At 55.3% G+C, this 18,692-nt stretch overlaps 1 protein-coding gene across 3 annotated transcripts; it reads right to left on the bottom strand.

Moving 5' to 3' along the window:
• Positions 1 to 2,292: 2,292 nt before the first annotated feature.
• C3H1orf159 (chromosome 3 C1orf159 homolog) lies at positions 2,293 to 12,004 on the bottom strand. 3 transcript variants are annotated; one of them, XM_066270748.1, is made up of 9 exons: positions 11,694 to 12,004; positions 10,473 to 10,695; positions 10,243 to 10,318; positions 6,957 to 7,043; positions 6,557 to 6,622; positions 5,466 to 5,600; positions 4,920 to 4,945; positions 4,790 to 4,820; positions 2,293 to 3,426 (listed from the first exon to the last, which is right to left on the bottom strand). In XM_066270748.1, the coding sequence occupies exons 2-9, from the start codon at positions 10,542 to 10,544 to the stop codon at positions 3,332 to 3,334; spliced, it is 588 nt and encodes a 195-aa protein (XP_066126845.1). In that variant the 5' UTR covers positions 10,545 to 10,695; positions 11,694 to 12,004; the 3' UTR covers positions 2,293 to 3,331. The 3 variants fall into 3 exon arrangements, with proteins under 3 accessions (XP_066126845.1, XP_066126846.1, XP_066126847.1); XM_066270749.1 differs by lacking the exon at positions 4,920 to 4,945; XM_066270750.1 differs by lacking the exons at positions 2,293 to 3,426; positions 4,920 to 4,945 and adding an exon at positions 3,437 to 3,635.
• Positions 12,005 to 18,692: the final 6,688 nt, after the last annotated feature.

Genomic DNA, 18,692 nt, shown 5'->3' with positions numbered 1-18,692 from the left:
CTCCCATGAAACCAGGTATGTGAGGTCCTGGTGTCCCAACATGGACAGAAACTGGTTTTTCCCCCAGGCCAGTGCCAGGAGAAGCAGGGTGGTCCATACAGCTGGGTTCAGCCTCCACCCCACCGCCTGTGCTGGGCTCTGGACAAGGTGACTCTGCTGGCACGTAAGGTGGACCCAGCAGTGAGCTAGGTCCCTGAAGCTCAGGCTGGACGCCCGTCCCTCACCTTGCTATGGGCTGGCTCTTTCTGGGGCCATGTCCAGGCCGCTGGCCAGGGCATCTGCCCTTCCATCACCTCCTCAGGACCTGCTCTGTCCCGCCCTGTGCACCCACCTCCCAAAGCTGCTGTAGGTTTGTCCTACCTCCGACCTCTGCTTTGTAGGCTCTCAGGGCTTCTCCTAGTGCTGAGTGGATGAAGGAATGAATGAACTACAGCTGTGACCCCAGGGCTGCACCCCCCCAAACCATGCTCACCAGCCTCCACAGACCTCTGTAGTAGTTGACATGGTTCCCTACCTGCTTTGGTCTGAACTGATGACCCTACACATTGGCCTCTTATGTGAGGGCCCGGAGTCCAGGTAAGGGCTTGGTGAGGGGCTAGGGATGGAGAAAACTGGGGAGGGGGCTGTGCAGGGTTCTTACTGCAGATTACCAGCCCCTGCCAGAGGCCCTACCTGCATCTTGGGCATTCCTACCACCTGCTTTCTGGCCTGGATGCCTGGGGTCACAGAGCTGGTGAGTTCAGCAATCCTAGCCCTACAATCTGGGGACCTGAGACATAGCATCTAGGCCCAGGGGTGCCAGCAGCAGAGGAGAGGCCAGCGTGGCTGAGGGTCCACAGGGCCAGGCCACACAGGCCTCCAAGATCAGGGAAGGGTGCCCAGAGTGTGGGGCTGGGGGAGGGTGAGCTGGCTGAAGTGACCCTGGATTTCATGATGGGAGGAGATGGCGAGGGTGGGAGCCCTCAGAGGTGGGGACAACTGGGGAGGGACCCCATTCTGTGCCTGACTGGCCAGACTTGCTGCCCTGGTCAAACACGGCTGTTTCCTGTTTTGTCCCCCACGTTAGAATCCTGGCTTGGTGCCAGCATGGGAGAGGACGTAAGCCTGATGTGTTCCCCTTGCCTTAGAGGCTGGAAGGCTCCCCTGGCTTCGGGGGCCATGCACAAGCTGGCTGTGAGGTGTCCTTTCCCTTCCCTGTGGTCCCTGAAGCCACTGGGGACCTGACCCTGGTCTCCCCACATCTATCCATGTCCCTTTTCCTCATGCAAAGGGGTCTGAGGAGAGACTAGCCGTGCCCACAGGGGCACGACCCATGAAGTGGAAAAGCCTGGATCGGACCCACTGTGCTCCTCTCCTCAGCACCCCAGGATCTCCAGCCAATGCCCCTCCCTTCCTATCTCCACCAATATTCGCACTAGGGTCCCACCCTATCACTGATTCAGTCTGGCCAGGTACCCCTCCTGCCACAGACACCAATTCAGGGACAGGTGGGCAGCCACCCTCCCTGCCAGGGCCTAGCCCTGAGGAAGCTGTTAGCCACAGGCAGGGCAGGTAGTTCCCCATGCTGCTGTTCCCGGAACAAAGGGCTGAGCCCCAGGGAGCTTCCTGCAGCCTTCTGGCTGTGCAGTTCCCTGCCCTCCCCAGCCCAGCAGGGCCCCAGGCCCAGGGCAGAGCAGACTCTCCCCTAGGTGCCCGATGGCCATAAACCTCAGACCTGGCATTCCCAGGGAAAGTTGCACAGGTGTCTAAGGACACACCCTCAAGGCAACAGCAGCCACAGCCAGGACTGGGAGAGGCTCCCTGCTGCCAGGGCAGGCGGTCCTGCTACCAGGAGGAAGCCCTGAGCCCACTGTGGCTAATCTACCCACTACAAGTCCACAAATGTCCCCATGATCGCCAGACCCTTAGCTGGAAGTGTGCCCCTTTGTCACTTCCTCCTGGGGGTCCGTCTGTGCAGGGGCCTGTGGTCACTGTGACCGCCATGCTCCACCCTGGGTCTGCTCATTTTACAGAAAAGCCCTTCTAGGAAGCAGCCACACTTTTCCCATCTCAGGCTTCGACAGGCTGTGAAGCACGTTGTCCTCCTTGCGTGAGGCAGCTGCAGACAAGCCCCCTTCTCCCAGGAGTAACATTGTGGGAACCTGCTCTGGCCAAGGCTCGGACTCTCAGGCGGGGGCCTGGTCCTCACTGAGGCCTCTCCACCCTCCTTCCCCAGAGAGGGGCAGTGGCTCTGGACGGTGGGGCTTCACCTTACTTTGGACCAGACAAAGCCTGGCACGGTGAAGACGAGGAGAGAAAGCCCTGAATGGTTTATTGGACACTGGTTGTGAGCTGGCTTCCCACTTGCAGCTGCCGGAGGGATGATGAGCTCGACTCTATGAACTGGAACCCTGAGACGGCACTGCCATCCCAAAGGGCACAGGAGGCTGGCCATGAAGGCCCCACCTCTGGCCCCGCAGACGTGGACCCGACACTGAAGGAGAAGTGTGGGTTCCAGCTGAGGGTCTGGGAAGGACAGACAGCGCTGAGCCCAGTGTGAGGAGGTGGGCACGAGCTGCTGTCTCCACAGGAGCCCATCCTCTCGCAGGTCAGGCAGGACCAGACTATCCAGGCCGCACCCAGGTAACAGGACCCTTGCTGGAAGCATCCCTGTGGGGACCAGCCTCCACGTCCAGCAGCTGCAGGCAGTGTACGTCCTGGGTAGACAGAGCCCACAGTGTGTGGGGCCCAGGCTGTGGGGTGCAGGTGAGGACAACAGTGCCTCTCAGACTTCTACAAAATGAATTTCTGCAGACAAAAGTCAATAGGAAACCAGGAACTCATTTCTGCAGCTCCTGGAGTGGTCATGGTTCAGGGGTCTTGGCCACAGCAGAACAGCCCTGCAGGTGCTGTGGCCTCAAGGGTAGGTTCCATGTCCCTGTCCCCCTCCCCGTCTGGACAACAGCTGGAACACCCAAAGGCCTCGGCCTCACTGCGCTTAGCAGGGTTTCTGCTTGCTGGGCTCCCAAGGGCAAGTAGCCGGGCCAGCGCTGTGGGCATGGAGCAGCCCAGCGGTCCCTCACTGTTTCTCCCGAGGGGTCCAGACCCTCACAGCCTCGCTCCAGCCCGTCTCAGCGACGCCTGCTTCTGGTCAGTTACGCTGAGCAGCTGTGGGCAGGGACGCAGCACCTCCAGGAAGCCAGCCAGTTCCCACTCAGCACCTGCTGCTGGGAGGCGAAGGGCTGAGCCAGGGCGAGTCCAGGCCTGTCCGATGGCCTCACTGGGCAGAACCTGCCCTTGTGTGCGGGGCTCCGTCCAAGGCGGTGTGCAGAGTTGCAGGTGAGCCTCTGGGTCAGACGTTGCTAACCCGGGCCTCCACTGAGACAGCAGTGGGGCCTGTGTCCCTGTCCAAGGGCCTCTCCCGCCTGACATAGCGTGGCTTCCGCACTAAAACAGGGTGGGAGACAAGTGGAGTCAGTGCAGGGCCTCAGATGGCAGTGAGTCGCTGTGGAGCAGCCATGGGGGGCAGACCCCAATCAGGCCCCCTCCGTCCCCCAGCCGCAGTGAACAGGGTCACTGCAGCAGAGAGCTTCTATTGTCAACAGAAGCTGAGCCCTGTGCCCTGAGCCCCTTGGCCTGGGCAGGGCCTGCCACACCTGTAACACAGAACCACAGGCACATGATGCATTGTTGGGTTGGATGGTGGCCCCCAATGTGTCCACATTCTAAACCCTGGCACCTGCGGATGTGACTTTACTTGGGAAAAGGATCTTTGCAGATGTGATTAAATTAAAAATTGTGATGTGATATCCTCCTGCGTTCTCTGGGGGACCCTAAATCCAGCGACCAGAGTCCTCATAAGAGGAACTTATGTCCTCAGATGAGGAGACACAGAGGGGAGGAGCCGTGTGGAGATGGGGACAGAGGCTGGAAGGATGTGGCCACAAGCCCAGGGACAGCTGGAGCCATGGAGGCCGGGAGAGGCAGGAAGACCCTCCCTTAGGGCTTCTGGAGGGGGCGCCCCACCCCACCCCACCCCACACCCTCTGGACTGTGGGAGAATGCATTTCTGTGGGTTCAGCCTGCCCAGCGTAGGGCCGTTTGCTGTGGCGGCCTTAGAAGACACACAGAGGAGACCGGGACACACAAGAGGCTCTAGCAGGCTGCTTTAGAGAAATTGCACTCAAGTGTTTCAGGTAACAAGGCCGATCTCGCCTTGACAAAGTGACTTCTCTGTCCCCCAAAGAAGAGGGACATCCTCTCCTGCCCCCACTTTAGTCCCCTGCACAGCGGTGAGAACAGGGGCTGGGTGGTCAGATAATGCAGGTGGCCTGCAGCTGGATGACCTGTGTGTGTGCTCCTGGCACACCCAGAGCCGGCTGAGGCAGGATACGCCTGACCCAGTGAAATTAAAGCACCAGCCCTCAATAGGGGCCATGGAAGGCCCATTCTTGGCTGACCTGCTCCTGGCGCCTACTGCTCAGGTAGAGCAGGGACTTGGCAAAGGGCCAAGCGAGGGTGGCAAGGTTGACCTGAGACCCCATACTGGGGATCCTCCTCCTCTTCCGACAAACTCAGCATTTCACAAATGAATTGGAAATGGCATGAATGCTGTGGCTGATAAGGAGGTCTTGGCCGGTGTCCCAAGCAGCCAGGGGTGGGGGATGTGGGGCCAGATGCCAGCCACCAAGCCGAGTCCTTGGCCATCCCTGCTGTGGCCCCCTGATCCTGCAGACAGTTCTGGCATTCTGAAATTCTTGCCCAGAGACAAGGGGCCCTGAGAGACAAAGGACACTAAGAGCTAACATACCTGAGGACTGCGGCGGTGGAATCATCGCGGCCTTGAAAAGGAGAGAGGGACAGTGAGACCATGGATGCCTCACAGAGGCGCGGACACAGGGCACAGGGCACGAAGGCACTCAGCCCACCGGGTTACTTACAGCTTCGCCAGGCTGCAGGGCCGGGGCTGCGGGGAAGAACAGGTATCACCCGGAGGCCATGCAGCCACCTCAGCCTGGGCGGCCCACCTGCCTGGCACTCTGAAGGGCACAGCAGGAGTGACACCCATGTCCTCAGGAGGAGGCTGGGCCGGCGTCCAGGCCCAGGGTAAGCTGGGTGGCCCAGAGGCCCACCGCCTTCACACCAGCCTGGCCGTTCCCAACTCCAGTAGGTTGGGGAGAGGACGTGGCCAGAGGGGGAGTGGCCGGCAGGTGGCTCCGAGACCAGGACACCATTGTGATGGCCCAGGGTGTGGAGTCATACCAATGTTCTTTCCACTGAGACCCCACAACATCTGTGTTGAGCACCCCTAGCAAGTGACAGCCCCTCTCATCCCAGTGCCCCCTGCTGTTCTCAAGGCTTCATGGCTGGACACCAGCACAGCCCCACTTCTGTGTCCCCAGGCAGCACCCACGGCCTCATGTGGGCGCTGCTGGTCAGGAACCTCTGGCTGGGTAGGGTCTCACCGTGGTGGCAGGAGGAAATACCTTTGTTTCTTCCGTAGCAGAGCCTGGGCAATTTACTGGCACGCTTGAGGTAGAAGAAACTGGCCACAGCGAGGATGAGGCCGGAGCTGATGAAGAAGGTCCCCAGGAAGAGGGAGGCTGCCACTCGCGGGCCCCCTGTGGGCAAGGACAGTGCTTCAGCCCTTCCTGCACACACCTGGGCCCCAGGCAGTGGCCACAGGCTGAGCAGCGAAGGCCAGCTGTGGGGGTGACTTTCTGACCCCAAGACAAACTGGAGGAGGGATGAGTCCCAGCTGTTGGCAGTGCATCTGCCCCAATCTGCAGCAGTGGACCAGACTCATGGGCCTTCTTCCTGCATGCTCTCCACCCCTGCTGCCTGCCCGGCCCCAGTGGCGGGAGGGCAGGCTGTGTGAGCTGACCCCGCCCTAATGCGGCTGCTCCATGTCATTGGCCACCATGATCCAGGTCAGCACAGGGCCACTTCCTTCTGGTCTTGAGATGCATGTGAAAAGCCTGAGCCCTCAGCCCAGGTACCTCAAGAGCAGCGTCTCAGGGACCCCAGCATAACCCAGGCACCATCACTCCCTGGCTGCAGTGGCCCCAGTGGGCACTTCAGGAAGCACCGATGCCTGGCAGCAGGAGCAGGCTGGGGATGGAGTGTCCAGGAAGTGGGTCCTGTGCCTGTGCCTGGGGACCAGGAAGTGAGGGGCACTGGTCTGGTGTGCAGTGTCTGCAGTCGCCTCCGAGCCTCATTTCCTAGAAGAGCCACGGGGGACGGGGCTCTCTGGAAAACCCTATGTCCTGAGTCCCCATGGACTGAGGGGCTTGCTGGGCTAGGAATGAGGTGATTGTTACGACTCACAGCCATGAGGGCTCTCACCTACTGCGACCACCTGGAGGCACATGGCAGGGCCCCTGCTAACTGCCCACAGCCACAGGGGTCCTGCTCCCCATGCAAGCTCATGGCTGGGGTGGTCTGATTCTGAAGTGGACACAGCCCTGCTGCGGCCAGCACCATGGTTTTGTCCACACTGGGGACAGCCCCGAGGACGCCCCCTCCCCTAAGACCTGCACAGAGGCCCTGCTCTGGTTTGATGCGCCAGGACACTTACCGAGATTTGGCCGCCCAGGTGTCTCTGTGCTCCTGTTCACAGGGGACTGCACGCCCTGCCCAGCGACTGTGGGGAGCACACCTGTCAGTGCTGGACCTCGCATTGGGACCCCGCAAGGACCCCCAGGAAGCCAGAGACACAGCCCACAGAGGAGTCACGGGCAGGAAACGAGAGGGGATGACAGTGGAGGCAAAGCAGCTCTCAGCCCACAGCTGTCCTGACCAGAAAAGAGACTCAGGGAGAGAGGGAGGTTCGGGGTGAGGTGCCTCCCCCCTCTCCCGCTGCTCTGGGGACAAGAAAGGTGACTCCCACCCATTCATCCAGAACCTGGGGATGTGGTCTCAGTGAGAAGCGGGCTTGGTGGGCATGGGATGGGGGTATGGGTGGACAGATGACCTACGGCTTCTGCACTCGGAGCTGTTGTAGGTTCCATTCCTGCACTGGACGCAGATGACGCTCCCGTCCTCATTCCAGTGCCTGATGCAGCCTGTGCCGGCGGAAGCAGCAAGAGGCCGACAGTCAGCTCGCTAGCTGCTGACAGGCCATCTATACGTTCAGTTTATAAAGCAGTGTTTGCTCCAGAACACTCATGAACCCGTTCTGGAAGTTGGGATGGCCTCAAAGAGTCCAGAACAGCGATCTGAAGCGGACGGGGGCTGTGTGGCCTAGCACTCTGAACAGGGCCCCCGCCACCACAGCCTTGACTTCTGGGGCCTCCTGCCAACTCCACCAGGGCCTGAATGGCTGTACCCCTCACTCAGCCAGGTGTGACCTTTGCTCTGGAGCTCCTAACCCTTGCCTGAGGTCCCAGAATACTCAAACCACATTTCCCTCCCACAATGAAGCTGCACCTCAGCCAGTGGCTGATGGGCAGTCCATCTTGCCATCTGCACTCTTTAAGGGCAGGAAGTTTGTCCTGCACCATTATTATTTCTTAACATTCACAACATTTAGCGCAGAGGCTGAGCAGATGAGAGGCTCATCTGATACTAATGACAAGTACTGAATGCCAGCACTGGCCATGGGCCATGTCCGGAGATAAGCCACAGGTTGCAGGCCCCTCACAGTGAACTTCACAGATGTTTAATTTACACAGACTGGTCAGTGTGAGAGGGAGGCCTTTCTGCTGTGATACCAAGCAGTGACAGGCCCAAAGAATGATATGGGCATAGCTGTGACCAGCTGGGCCAGGTAGGATCCGACCTGGAACCTGGCTTTTGTTTCTTGTGAAACAGGGTTTCTCTTCTAAAGTATGGAGGTTTGGTCCTTCCCTTGGTGTTTCTTGGGAGGGGCGGGCTGCAAGGAGGCACACGGTATCTATTCCAAGGCTGGCTCCAGGAGGCCTAGGAACCAATACAGTGACTCTCTCAAGAAGCCCCAGCTGTGCTGTGTGCAGGGACAAGGCATGGCCAGAGGGAGAGCCAGGACCTGTAACCAGAAACATTTAAGGAGCTAGGATGGACTCTGGAGCCCATCAAGCCCTTTGAAAACCACCTGGCACCTTTCTACGCTAGGTAAAGATGGTTACTTCCTAGCAGGATCAGGAACCTCCAGATATTTGGGGACCTGAGGACAGATAATTCACCCAGATCTACGGATATTGCTGGCAAAGTCGGGCTTTTAAAAGTCCAATCTGAGATTCTCTGTGAAGAGGTCCAGCCAAACAGACATAAGGAGACTATGTGTCATCACAACTCTGGTTGAGCTTACGTAAATAATTGGCCCAGTGAGTGAGACTAGGTTTATTTTAAGAGCAAATTAGTCTTACTGTGATTATCTTTGGTAGCGGATGGGTGACCACAGAGAAAAATTACGCTTCAGTAGAAAACTATAATGCACTCCTGTGGATGTGGGCTTCTGGTCGGCTCACAGCATAGGTTCATCTGCCTGTGAACTGTACCTGGATAGATCTCTTCTAGTCTACCCGATACCTGCCTACAACCCTCCACAATGATGTTTCCCATTCTCTCCTACCCACTGACTAGGGATCACTATGAACTAAAAAGCTGCCCTTTGCCTGAAGCTCTACAAACTGAAATCACCTCAACAGGTCATGTGTGGACAACCTTTGTGCCTGCTGCCATGTGCGTCACTCAGACAGGTCACAAGGACCCCCAATGCCACCACCAGACATTCAAGCTGCTAACCAGGAAAGTCATCAAAGATTGCCACTGTTGTCCTCACTCCATCTAAAGGTGCTTTAAGCCCAACATCTAGAAATTTTCTCAGCTGACTGCTCTCTGGACTCAAACACTGGGTTTGTAATGGTTTCAACCCTCAACCTTTGGGTTTTTTATTTCCAAAGAAGTGTCACTACCTAATTGCTCCTCCATGCAGAGGCCTAACTGTGGTGGGAGCCCACCTGCAACACTGCCTCCCCACACAAGACACCGCTGTCCACTGATCAAGGTGACTCAGTGTGTGGGACAGTGCACTCAGGTTGGCTCCTGTCTGCTTGTGCCTCTACGGCTACTGAGGTAGAGTTGTGAAGGTAGAGTTTCAAAGGAGGGATGGGCCCTGGCCAGTTGGCTCAATGGTAGAGCGTCAGCCTGGCGTGCAGGAGTCCCGGGTTCAATTCCCGGCCAGGGCACACAGGAGAAACACCCATCTGCTTCTCCACCCCTCCCCCTCTCCTTCCTCTCTGTCTCTCTCTTCCCTTCCCGTAGCCAAGGCTCCATTGGAGCAAAGTTTGCCGGGGCGCTGAGGATGGCTCTGTGGCCTCTGCCTCAGGCGCTAGAATGGCTGTGATTGAGGCAGAGCATCGCCCCCTGGTGGGCATGCCGGGTGGATCCCGGTCGGGCACATGCAGGAGTCTGTCTGACTGCCTCCCTGTTTCCAGCTTCGGAAAAATACAACAAAACAAAACAAAGGAGGGATGGAGCCTGACCAGGCGGTGGCAGTGGATAGAGCATGGACTGGGATGCAGAGGACCCAGGTTCAAGACCCCGAGGTCGCTAGCTTGAGTGTGGGCTCATCTGGCTTGTCACTGGCTCAAACAAGGGGTTACTTCGTCTACTGAAGGCCCACGGTCAAGGCACATATGAGAAAGCAATCAATGAACAACTAAGGTGTTGCAATAAAAAACTGATGATTAAAAAAACAAAACAAAAAAACCCTGATGATTGATGCTTCTCATCTCTCTCCATTCCTGTCTGTCCCTATCTATACCCCGCCCCCTCTGTTTCTGTAAAAAAAAAAAAAAAAAGAGGGATGGAAGGAAGCCAGAATATGTCACCCTAAAACGTGCCTCTTTATTATAAAAATCGTTAGCTCAAGACACTTAAAAACACAGCTGGTGCAAGAAGGGAGTTCTGATCCCTCTATTTCCTCACAAGGGCTCTGGGTCAAGCACACCTATACACATGTGTCTGCGTGCTTCTCCTGTTAATCTCTCATGTCAGTCTAGTCTTCAGGCCCAGCTGGGACTCCTTGGGAGCAGAGCTAGCACCTTGCTTCCCTATACCTCCCACTGCTCAGAGTCAGTCCCCTCACAGGGTTCTGCCTACACAAATCAGGAAGTGGCAGCCTGGCAGAGATAGAGACTTGCATGTGGCCCCACCCCTCCTGGACCCCCTCCAGTGTCCTCCCCGAGAGGTCCGTGTGTGTCGTGTCCTCACCGGGCAGGGTGAGCTCAACAGTGCTGGCCACCAAGGTTGGCCTCAGTCAGCTCATACCACAGTGCTCACCTGGGCCACAGAGGCTTGTGCCTGGGCAGGTGGTATTGATGTCTACCACGTCCACACAACACTCAGACTGCTGGCCCTAGAGAGGAAACAACAGTCAGTTTCCAGACCCTGCAGCGTGCAGCTTATGCAGGACCTCTAGAGGTTGAAGGGTGAGACGTCCTGACTGAAGGGCCCCCACTTCCATGAAGTAGGACCAGTAAGGCACCCAGGTCGCGCAACAGGGCACCTACCACACTTTCTGAAGATTTGCTGGCAACTTCCACCAGAAGGCCGGCCAGGAGGACAGCGCGCTGGAGCGCCATGTCCCAGAGCACAGGGTCTGCAACAGAGAGGGGCGCTGTGCGGCCACCAGGCAGGGGCGGAGGACCCTGACCTGGCCCTCCAGGACACAAGCTGCAGACATCCAGCTCCTCACAACTCAGCACTCAGGCCTGAGTTCCGCCGGTCCAAGACCTGCAAATTAAGGTGCCAGGTAAGGCCCACTACCGGTCAACTGTGCAGCCAAAACAGGCGAGGGCTTCAGCCTCTGGCGCTCGGTCTGACTAAACTTCCCATAGGGAGCCCCCCATCAGCAGGGGGGATGTAGGGGTTATGGTGAACGCATTTGGTCTGGGCTCTGGATGGCTCCCTCCCCCTAATAGCTTGCCAGAGGAAGGACTGAGCAGAAGCGGGTCAGGATGAACCATCCCTGAACCCTGTACATGAGCTCAGTCGGAATTTGGCCATCTGTCGCCTTGTTCTGTCCTAGTAAAACCCTAATTCCAGTCTCGAGCGTCTCCACTCCGACACTGACCTGTTAGGTGGCAAGGGGGTCTCTGGGGTGGACCCCAGCCAGTTAGGGACTCTCAGTCTCACAGGTCTTGCTGCTCACCCCACTTTCTTCACAGAAAAGTGAGAGGCATAACTGGGGTGACTAAGGTCAGTTTCTAAAACCGTGACGCAGGACCATAATAAAACAGATAAACTTCTGAGGGGACAACGGATACAGAGTGAGACCACTGCAAACAAAGCTCCTAACACTGAAACACTAGGACTTGACCGCCCATGTGATTCGGAGCCTGAGATGTTCATTTCTAACTAATCAGGCCTGCACACCCTGAAATAAATCGTTAGACAGGTTTTAGCAAACTGATGTCAACTTCCAAGGTGGTGATCAGAGTTATACTCTGTCTGCACAATACAGACTCTGCTTCTGTCCACGCTCCTGAAAACCCCTGGCCATGCAGACCCTTGACTGGCCCCCAAGAGAGCCGGCGCGGGGACTGGGGGCAACGACGGACCAAGGCTGCCTTCTCCGGACGCAGGAGCGACACAGAGCAAGGCCAGCACGCGTTCAATAGGACAAGGCGGCGAAGCAGATTGTGGGGCAGAAGTTGCATTTGTTCTTTGAAATGCTGCAAAAACCATTCCGACCACCTAGTCCCCAACCACCCCGGAACTGAAACGTCTACCAGAGCGTGACGCTGACAACGCTCAACCGCGAGGGAACCTGCGCTGCGGCTAAAGCTGGGCTCTGTCAGGGCGATCCACGCGGAAACCTCCGGGTACTGGCCCATCAGCTTCCGGACGGTCCAGCGCGGCCGGACGCCATGGAGCCCCGCGGGGCTCGGGGAGCCAGGCCCGGTACGGGGGCTCTCGGCCACGACGCCCAGGGAGGTCCTTTGTCCGGCCTCTGCGACCCCGCTCCCTCACCGCGGCGGCCCCACCCCGGCGTCTGCGCCCCTAGGGCCGCTCCAGCTCCCGCCTCCGTCTGCCCCACGGCCCTGCCCCTCGCCCGCCCCCAGCCCGCCCCCAGTCCGCCCCCAGCCCCTCACTCACCCCCGCGCCCTTTGGGTTCCTCTTTCGTACCCCCCGCCCTCCAGGCGGTCGCGCCGTGCCCCCTGGGACTTGTAGTCTCTCTGCTGCCGCATCCAGGTTGCTGGGGTGCGAGACTTCCAGGCAAAAACTACACCTCCCGGCGGTCCTCGCGAGAGCTCACTTTTGCCGGGTGGGCTCCGACAGAGAGTTCTCGCGAGGCCGTTGGAGGCGCGCGCGGAGCAACTTGGGAAGGATAGTCTAGGCCGGGCGCCTCGGTCCTAGCTCTCTTAGTCTTAGCCTTGATCGGGCTAAGGAGGGAGGGAAGGTACTACACTGCCCAGGATTCCTCACGTGTGGGCCAGCTTCGGTGTTGCTAGGAGACCGGAAAGCTTGGAGGCGGTGGGCCAGCTCGAGGAGGTGCCGGAATGCCGCTTTGGCGAGAGCGCGTCGTGGGTCCTGGCAAGCCCGGGTGTTGGTTCCCGCGTGGCACTTCTCCCGAGAGGAAGCCCCGGGTCAATGGGGTCGGCCCATCTCCCACGAAATGAAGACAGCAAGCAGGTCTGCCCGCCGAGGCGACGACGTGTCGTGTCTGTCTGCTGGTTTTAGGCGGGAATAGAAAGCTCCTGACTGCCTCTCGATTTCACTAGAGAAAGTGACAGCAGGTGTGACTCGCTGTGGACCGGATCACGTGGCAGGAGATCTGAAGAGGATGCCGTTGTCTGAGTGGACTGGAGAGCACGCAGCCTAACCCATGTCGCAACGGAACGCCTCGGTGTCGTTGAATGTCTCCTAATTATGCCTTCTGCAAAATACAGACATCTAGCTGAGACCTTTCAGAGGCCTGGCTGAGAAGGCCAGCGCTTAGCCAAGGCCGGGCAGGGATGCGTGGGGTTCCTGATGGAATCTTTGTTCTCAGGCTATCTTGCAGCCCAGCACTGCCACTTTGGGGTGATGCAGAGCCTTTCTGGGGTGAAGATTAAATAGGATATCACAGGGCCTGGTGAAACCGTCCTTGGGAAGGTTGGTGCTGCCCACCCCCCACCCCCAGCTTCTGGGAGAAAAGACAGTGAGCCTGACCATTGCCCTTTTCTGTCCAGCATGGTTATACTTTCCCTGATGGTGGGGTTGACCCACAGAGCAAAGCAGACAAGAAAGGTCACTGAGTGTGCCTAAGGGGATGTCATCTAAGACAGGGGATGCTCTCTGTCATTGTGAGGAGTCAATTTTCCTCAAGGGCCTGACCTGTGGTGGCGCAGTGGATAAAGCATCGACCTGGAAATGCTGAGGTCACCGGTTCGAAACCCTGGGCTTGCCTGGTCAAGGCACATATGGGAGTTGATGCTTCCAGCTCCTCCCCCCTTCTCTCTCTCCTCTCTCTCCCTCTCTGTCTCTCTCTCTCCCCTTCTCTCTCCTCTCTATAATGAATAAAAATAAATAAATAAATAAATAAAAATTTTCCTCAAGGGCCATGTCTGTTCCTGGATGTGCCCCAACCAGGAAATCAAACCAGCTACCTCTGTGCGTCAGGATGATGCTCTAACCAACCGAGCTCTCCGGCTAGGGCAGGGCCAGTGAATCTAAACAGAGAGATCTGTGGCCTAGGCCTGGACCAGGAAGGGCACGCACAACAGTGTAGGGACTCTTACACAGGTTCTACAGTTCTCCTCACTTCAGCACGTACACTTCCATGTGAATGTGAGCTGACAGGTGTGACCCCGGTTCCTCTGAGCTGGTGAAGCTGGTCGGACTGGTTCTTCTTCTTGCGAAAGCTCCACCCCATGAACTCTTGGTACCTGCAGCCTGAGGACTCCTGGTAGGGAGGGGGCTGAAAGTGCTCCCCAGTCAGTCCCAAAGACCAGGGGTCTAGCTGTCAGGACTGGCACCCTGTCCAAATAAGCTGGCTTTGTCCAAATAGGGTGACACTAAGGCAGGTAGAATTTCCACATGAGTGGTCTCAGGCTCTACATCTGAGCCACCCTAAACAAAAAACAAAACAAAACAAAACAAAAAAAACAGGAAAAAAAATCTCACCACTGAATATTTGTCCTGGAGAAGTCACAACTTCTCAGTGAATAGTCATGTATGTGTTCATGAAAGGGTTTGGACCCTGTCAGCATCCTTGAGGTTGTCTTGGTGAGAGTCGGGTGCTGGTCAGGACTAAGCTGCAGGTATGCTGGGCCATAGGTGCCACAGAACAGCTGTCACCTGCCCATCCCCAGCTACCAGGCTCCCTGGCTCTGGGATACCCATCCAGCTGAGTCCTAGGAGTTCTCTTTCCCTTTTGATTCTGTCTCAAGACATCTATCCCAAGTTTGAATGTCCAGAGTTTTCAGCAGTTGAAGAGTGCCAGTCTTGTGCCACAAGAATATCCCCCAAGCCAGGGTATCAGGTCAAGAGGGAGAGTCTTGTGTGTATTTTCTGGAGAACAGCATTTGCTGTTTCTCTCATTGGAAGCAGGAGGTCGAGTCCAGGATGCCCCTCAGCCCTTGGGCAGTTTATGTCTCCAGATCTGGCCTTAGAATGACACTATGTTTCTGTCCCTCAGAAATTTGAGCGTTGCCTGACTGGTGGTGATGTAGTGGATGGAGAGTCGACCTGGGGTGCTGAAGTCCCAGATTTGAAGCCCTGAGGTTGCCAGCTTGAGTTCAGGCTCATCCTGTTTGAGCATGGGCTCACCAGCACAAGCGTGGGCTCACCGGCTTGAGTGTGAGATCATCGACATGATCCCACGGTCACTGGCTTGAGCAAGGGGTCACTGGCTCTGCTGGAGCTTTCTGGTCAAGGCATATATGAGAAGCAATCAATGAACAACTAAAGTGCTGCAACTATAAGTCAATGCTACTCATCTTTCTCCCTTCCTGCCTCTTTCTCTCTCTCTCAAATAATAATAATTATAATAAAAATAAATAAATAAAAGAACTTTGGGTATAAGTGTCCAGGACGAGTTGGTCACTGATGCTAGCAGGTTTTCAAAATTGTGGGACTCTGACTGTGACCACAAGAACGTTTAAGAGGCCTGACCTGTGGTGGTGCAGTGGATAAAGCATCGACCTGGAAATGCTGAGGTCGCCGGTTCAAAACCCTGGGCTTGCCTGGTCAAGGCACATATGGGAGTTGATGCTTCCAGCTCCTCCCCCCCTTCTCTCTCTCTGTCTCTCCTCTCTCTCTTTCCCTCTGTCTCTCCCTCTCCTCTCTAAAAAAATGAATAATAAAAAAAAAAAGAACGTTTAAGAACTAAGTTGTGCCTGAGCATGTGACAGTGTACGTGGGCCAGCATCATCAGGAGGAACATCAGTTGTCTGAGAGTTCCGATTCCCATCTGTGTGACAGCACTTGCTTTGCCATCTGCTAGGGCTCCTCTTGCCCTGCGCCTGCTATGGGGCACGAAATTACTTTGCATGTCTAGGAGCCGAGCTGTTTCCACTTCCTTGTGTGTTTCCTGAAGAGCAGTGGACACAGTGGTTCCTGGCGTTGTGTGATTTATCACCAAGGTTGTCTGCTTCAGCCCCAAACCTCCCCAGTGTCATCCATCCATTCACAACAAATAACTGAATATTACAGTGTGATGTTTTCACTCCAGTGCTTCTCAGAAATTTCGAACATGGGCTCCCTGAAAATGCCATTAATTAAATCTGCTGGCAAGAGGGTGCTGAGTGCTTTTATTTTATTTTTTTTACAGAGACAGAGAGAGAGACAGAGGGACAGATAGGGACAGACAGACAGGAAGGGAGATGAGAAACTTAAATTCTTCATTGAGGTACCTAAGTTGTTCATTGATTGCTTTCTCATATGTGCCTTGACTAGGGGGCTCCAGCAGAGCGAGGGACCTCTTGCTCAAGCCAGCGACCTTGGGCTTCAAGCCAGCAACCTTTGGGCTCAAGCTAGCAACCATGGGGTCATGTCTATGAACCTACGCTCAACCCAGTGACCCCGCATCCAAGCCGAATGAGCCCGTGCTCAAGCCAGTGATCTCGGGATTTCAAACCTGGGTCCTCTGCATCCCAGTACGACGCTCTATCCGCTGCACCACTGCCTGGTCAGGCCTGAATGCATTTTTAAATATAAATAAATAAATAAATAAATAAATAAATAAATATATATATATATATATATATATATATATATATATATTGATTTTACAGAGAGAAGGGTTGGGAGAGCAAGAAGTATCAACTCATAGTTGTTTCACTTTAGTTGTTCATTTGATTGCTTCTCGTAGGTGCCTTGACCGCATAAACCCAGGGCTTTGAACCAACAACCTCACCATTTTAGGTCAATGCCTTCCATGGGCCAGGTTGAGTGCATTCTGGATTGAGTCTTTGCTGAGTCAAGGGCTGGGTCGGCGTGTTCAGTGAGCTTGGTTAGGATTGGGTGGGTAAGGGTCCTGGTGGTAGTTTAGGGTTGATGGACACAGCAAGGCAAAGGTTCTGAGGAGTCTTTTCATGAGATCTATTAAAAGCTTGGTGTTTAAAAAATTTTTCTGTCAAGTTTCTGAAATGAACAATAAAGTTATCTGTAACTTTTATCTTTTGTTGTTGAAGTTTCTTTTTTTTTCTTTTTTTTTTACAGAGACAGAGCGAGAGTCAGAGAGAGGGACAGACAGGAACGCAGAGAGATGAGAAGCATCAATCATCAGTTTTTCGTTGCGACACCTTAGTTGTTCATTGATTGCTTTCTCATATGTGCCTTGACCACGGGCCTTCAGCAGACTGAGTAACCCGTTGCTCAAGCCAGAGACCTTGGGTCCCAGTCGGTGAGCTTTGCTCAAACCAGATGAGCCCGTGCTCAACCCGGCGACCTGGGGGTCTTGAACCTGGGTCCTCTGCATCCCAGTCTGACGCTCTATCCACTACGCCACCACCCGGCCAGGCTGTTGTTGAAATTTCTTGAAGTCTCACATAACCCCCTGCCCATGGACACCTCTGCTGAGAAGCCCTGTCCTGGCCCTGGCCAGTTGGCTCAATGGTAGAGCGTCAGCCTGGCGTGCGGAAGTCCTGGGTTCGATTCCCGGCCAGGACACACAGGAGAGGCGCCCATCTGCTTCTCCACCCCTCCCCCTCTCCTTCCTCTCTGTCTCTCTCTTCCCCTCCCGCAGCCAAGGCTCCATTGGAGCAAAGATGGCCCGAGCGCTGGGGATGGCTCCATGGCCTCTGCCGCAGGCGCTAGAGTGGCTCTGGTTACAACAGCATGATACCCCGGAGGGGCAGAGCATCGCCCCCTGGTGGGTGTGCCGGGTGGATCCCCGTAAGGCACATGCGGGAGTCTGACTGCCTCCCCGTTTCCAGCTTCAGAAAAAGAAAAAAAAAAAGAGAAGCCTCGTCCATACCACCGTCCATGGTCCACAGGGAATCCTGACCTTCCTAAGCTGAGGAAGGTTCCTCCACTCCTACATGGCTGAAAGAGCTTTTATATGTTTTTGTTTTTAATTAGGAATGGATGTTGATTGCCACATTTAAAAAAAAATCTATTGAGACGATCATATGGTTTTTCTTTTTTAGTTGTTCATGTGGCGAATTATTGTTCATGTATTGTTTTTCTAATGTTAAGCCAACCTTCCATTCCTGGGGGAAACCCCATCTGGTACCTGTTAATGGATTGCTGTATACAATTTGCTAAAACTTTCTGAGTTAAGAATTAATTTGCTATGTCTGTGTCTGTGTTGTGAGGAACACAGGCCCATGGTTTCCTGGTAAGCCTTTGTTCTATCATCAGGGCTGTGCCCTGCTCCCCGGCGCCCTGGACAAGCAGGGAACACTGTCTCCCTTGGGGTTTGCTGGAATTCACCTGTGAAGCCATCTGGAGCTGGAATTTTCTTTGTAAAAAGGTTCCTAACTTTATACCAAATTTATTTTTTTTAATTTTTAAAATTTTATTTATTTACTTTTTTTTTTCTTTCAGAGACATAGAGAGAGTCAGAGAGAGGGATAGATGGGGACAGACAGACAGGAACGGAGAGAGAGATGAGAAGCATCAATCCTTAGTTTTTTGTTGCGACACCTTAGTTGTTCATTGATTGCTTTCGAGACCGCGCTCAAGCTGGCCACCTCGGGGCTTCAAACCTGGGTCCTCCGCATCCCAGTCCGATGCTCCATTCACTGCACCACCGCCTGGTCAGGCTATACCAAATTTCTTTAGTGAAGTTGTATGTCTACGCTTGGGTGAGCACTGGCAATCTTTGATCGGTTGCCAGCTGTGGATTTTGCATGACTGGTGCAGGACAGTTTTAAATTCTGAGGATATTCCTGAGCTTTGTTGTGGGATGTACAAAGTGACTTGGAGATGATCTGATCCTCTGGGGCCTTTCTTTTTAAGTTTTGCAAGTGCTCATTCTGGGGTTCATTGGTCCCCACTAGTCAGCAAGGCCCTGTGGCTTCCCTGCCAGAGTGCTGGGAGTTCAGAGGGCACATGGGCCACCGACCTGTGCTCTGCAGGCCAGGCACTCTCCCCTCTGCTGCGCTGGCCTGTGCTGTCCATCCATGGCCTGGACACTTGAGACAGTGAGTGGGGAAACCAGATCCCATTTCTTGGGATGATCATGCTTTGTTGCCTGATGTCCCGTGCCTTGGAAACTGTTGTCTGTGGATCTTGTCTGGGTTTTAGTTGGGGAGGGGGTTATAGATGTGACTCCATCTTGGCCAAAAGCAGAAGTCTAT

The sequence above is a fragment of the Saccopteryx bilineata genome, chromosome 3 (assembly GCF_036850765.1).
Source record: "Saccopteryx bilineata isolate mSacBil1 chromosome 3, mSacBil1_pri_phased_curated, whole genome shotgun sequence".
In the NCBI taxonomy this organism is placed as follows: Eukaryota; Metazoa; Chordata; class Mammalia; order Chiroptera; family Emballonuridae; genus Saccopteryx; species Saccopteryx bilineata.
The sequence above is the reverse complement of the archived record's forward strand: the minus strand, read 5'-3'. Positions and strand labels throughout refer to the sequence as shown.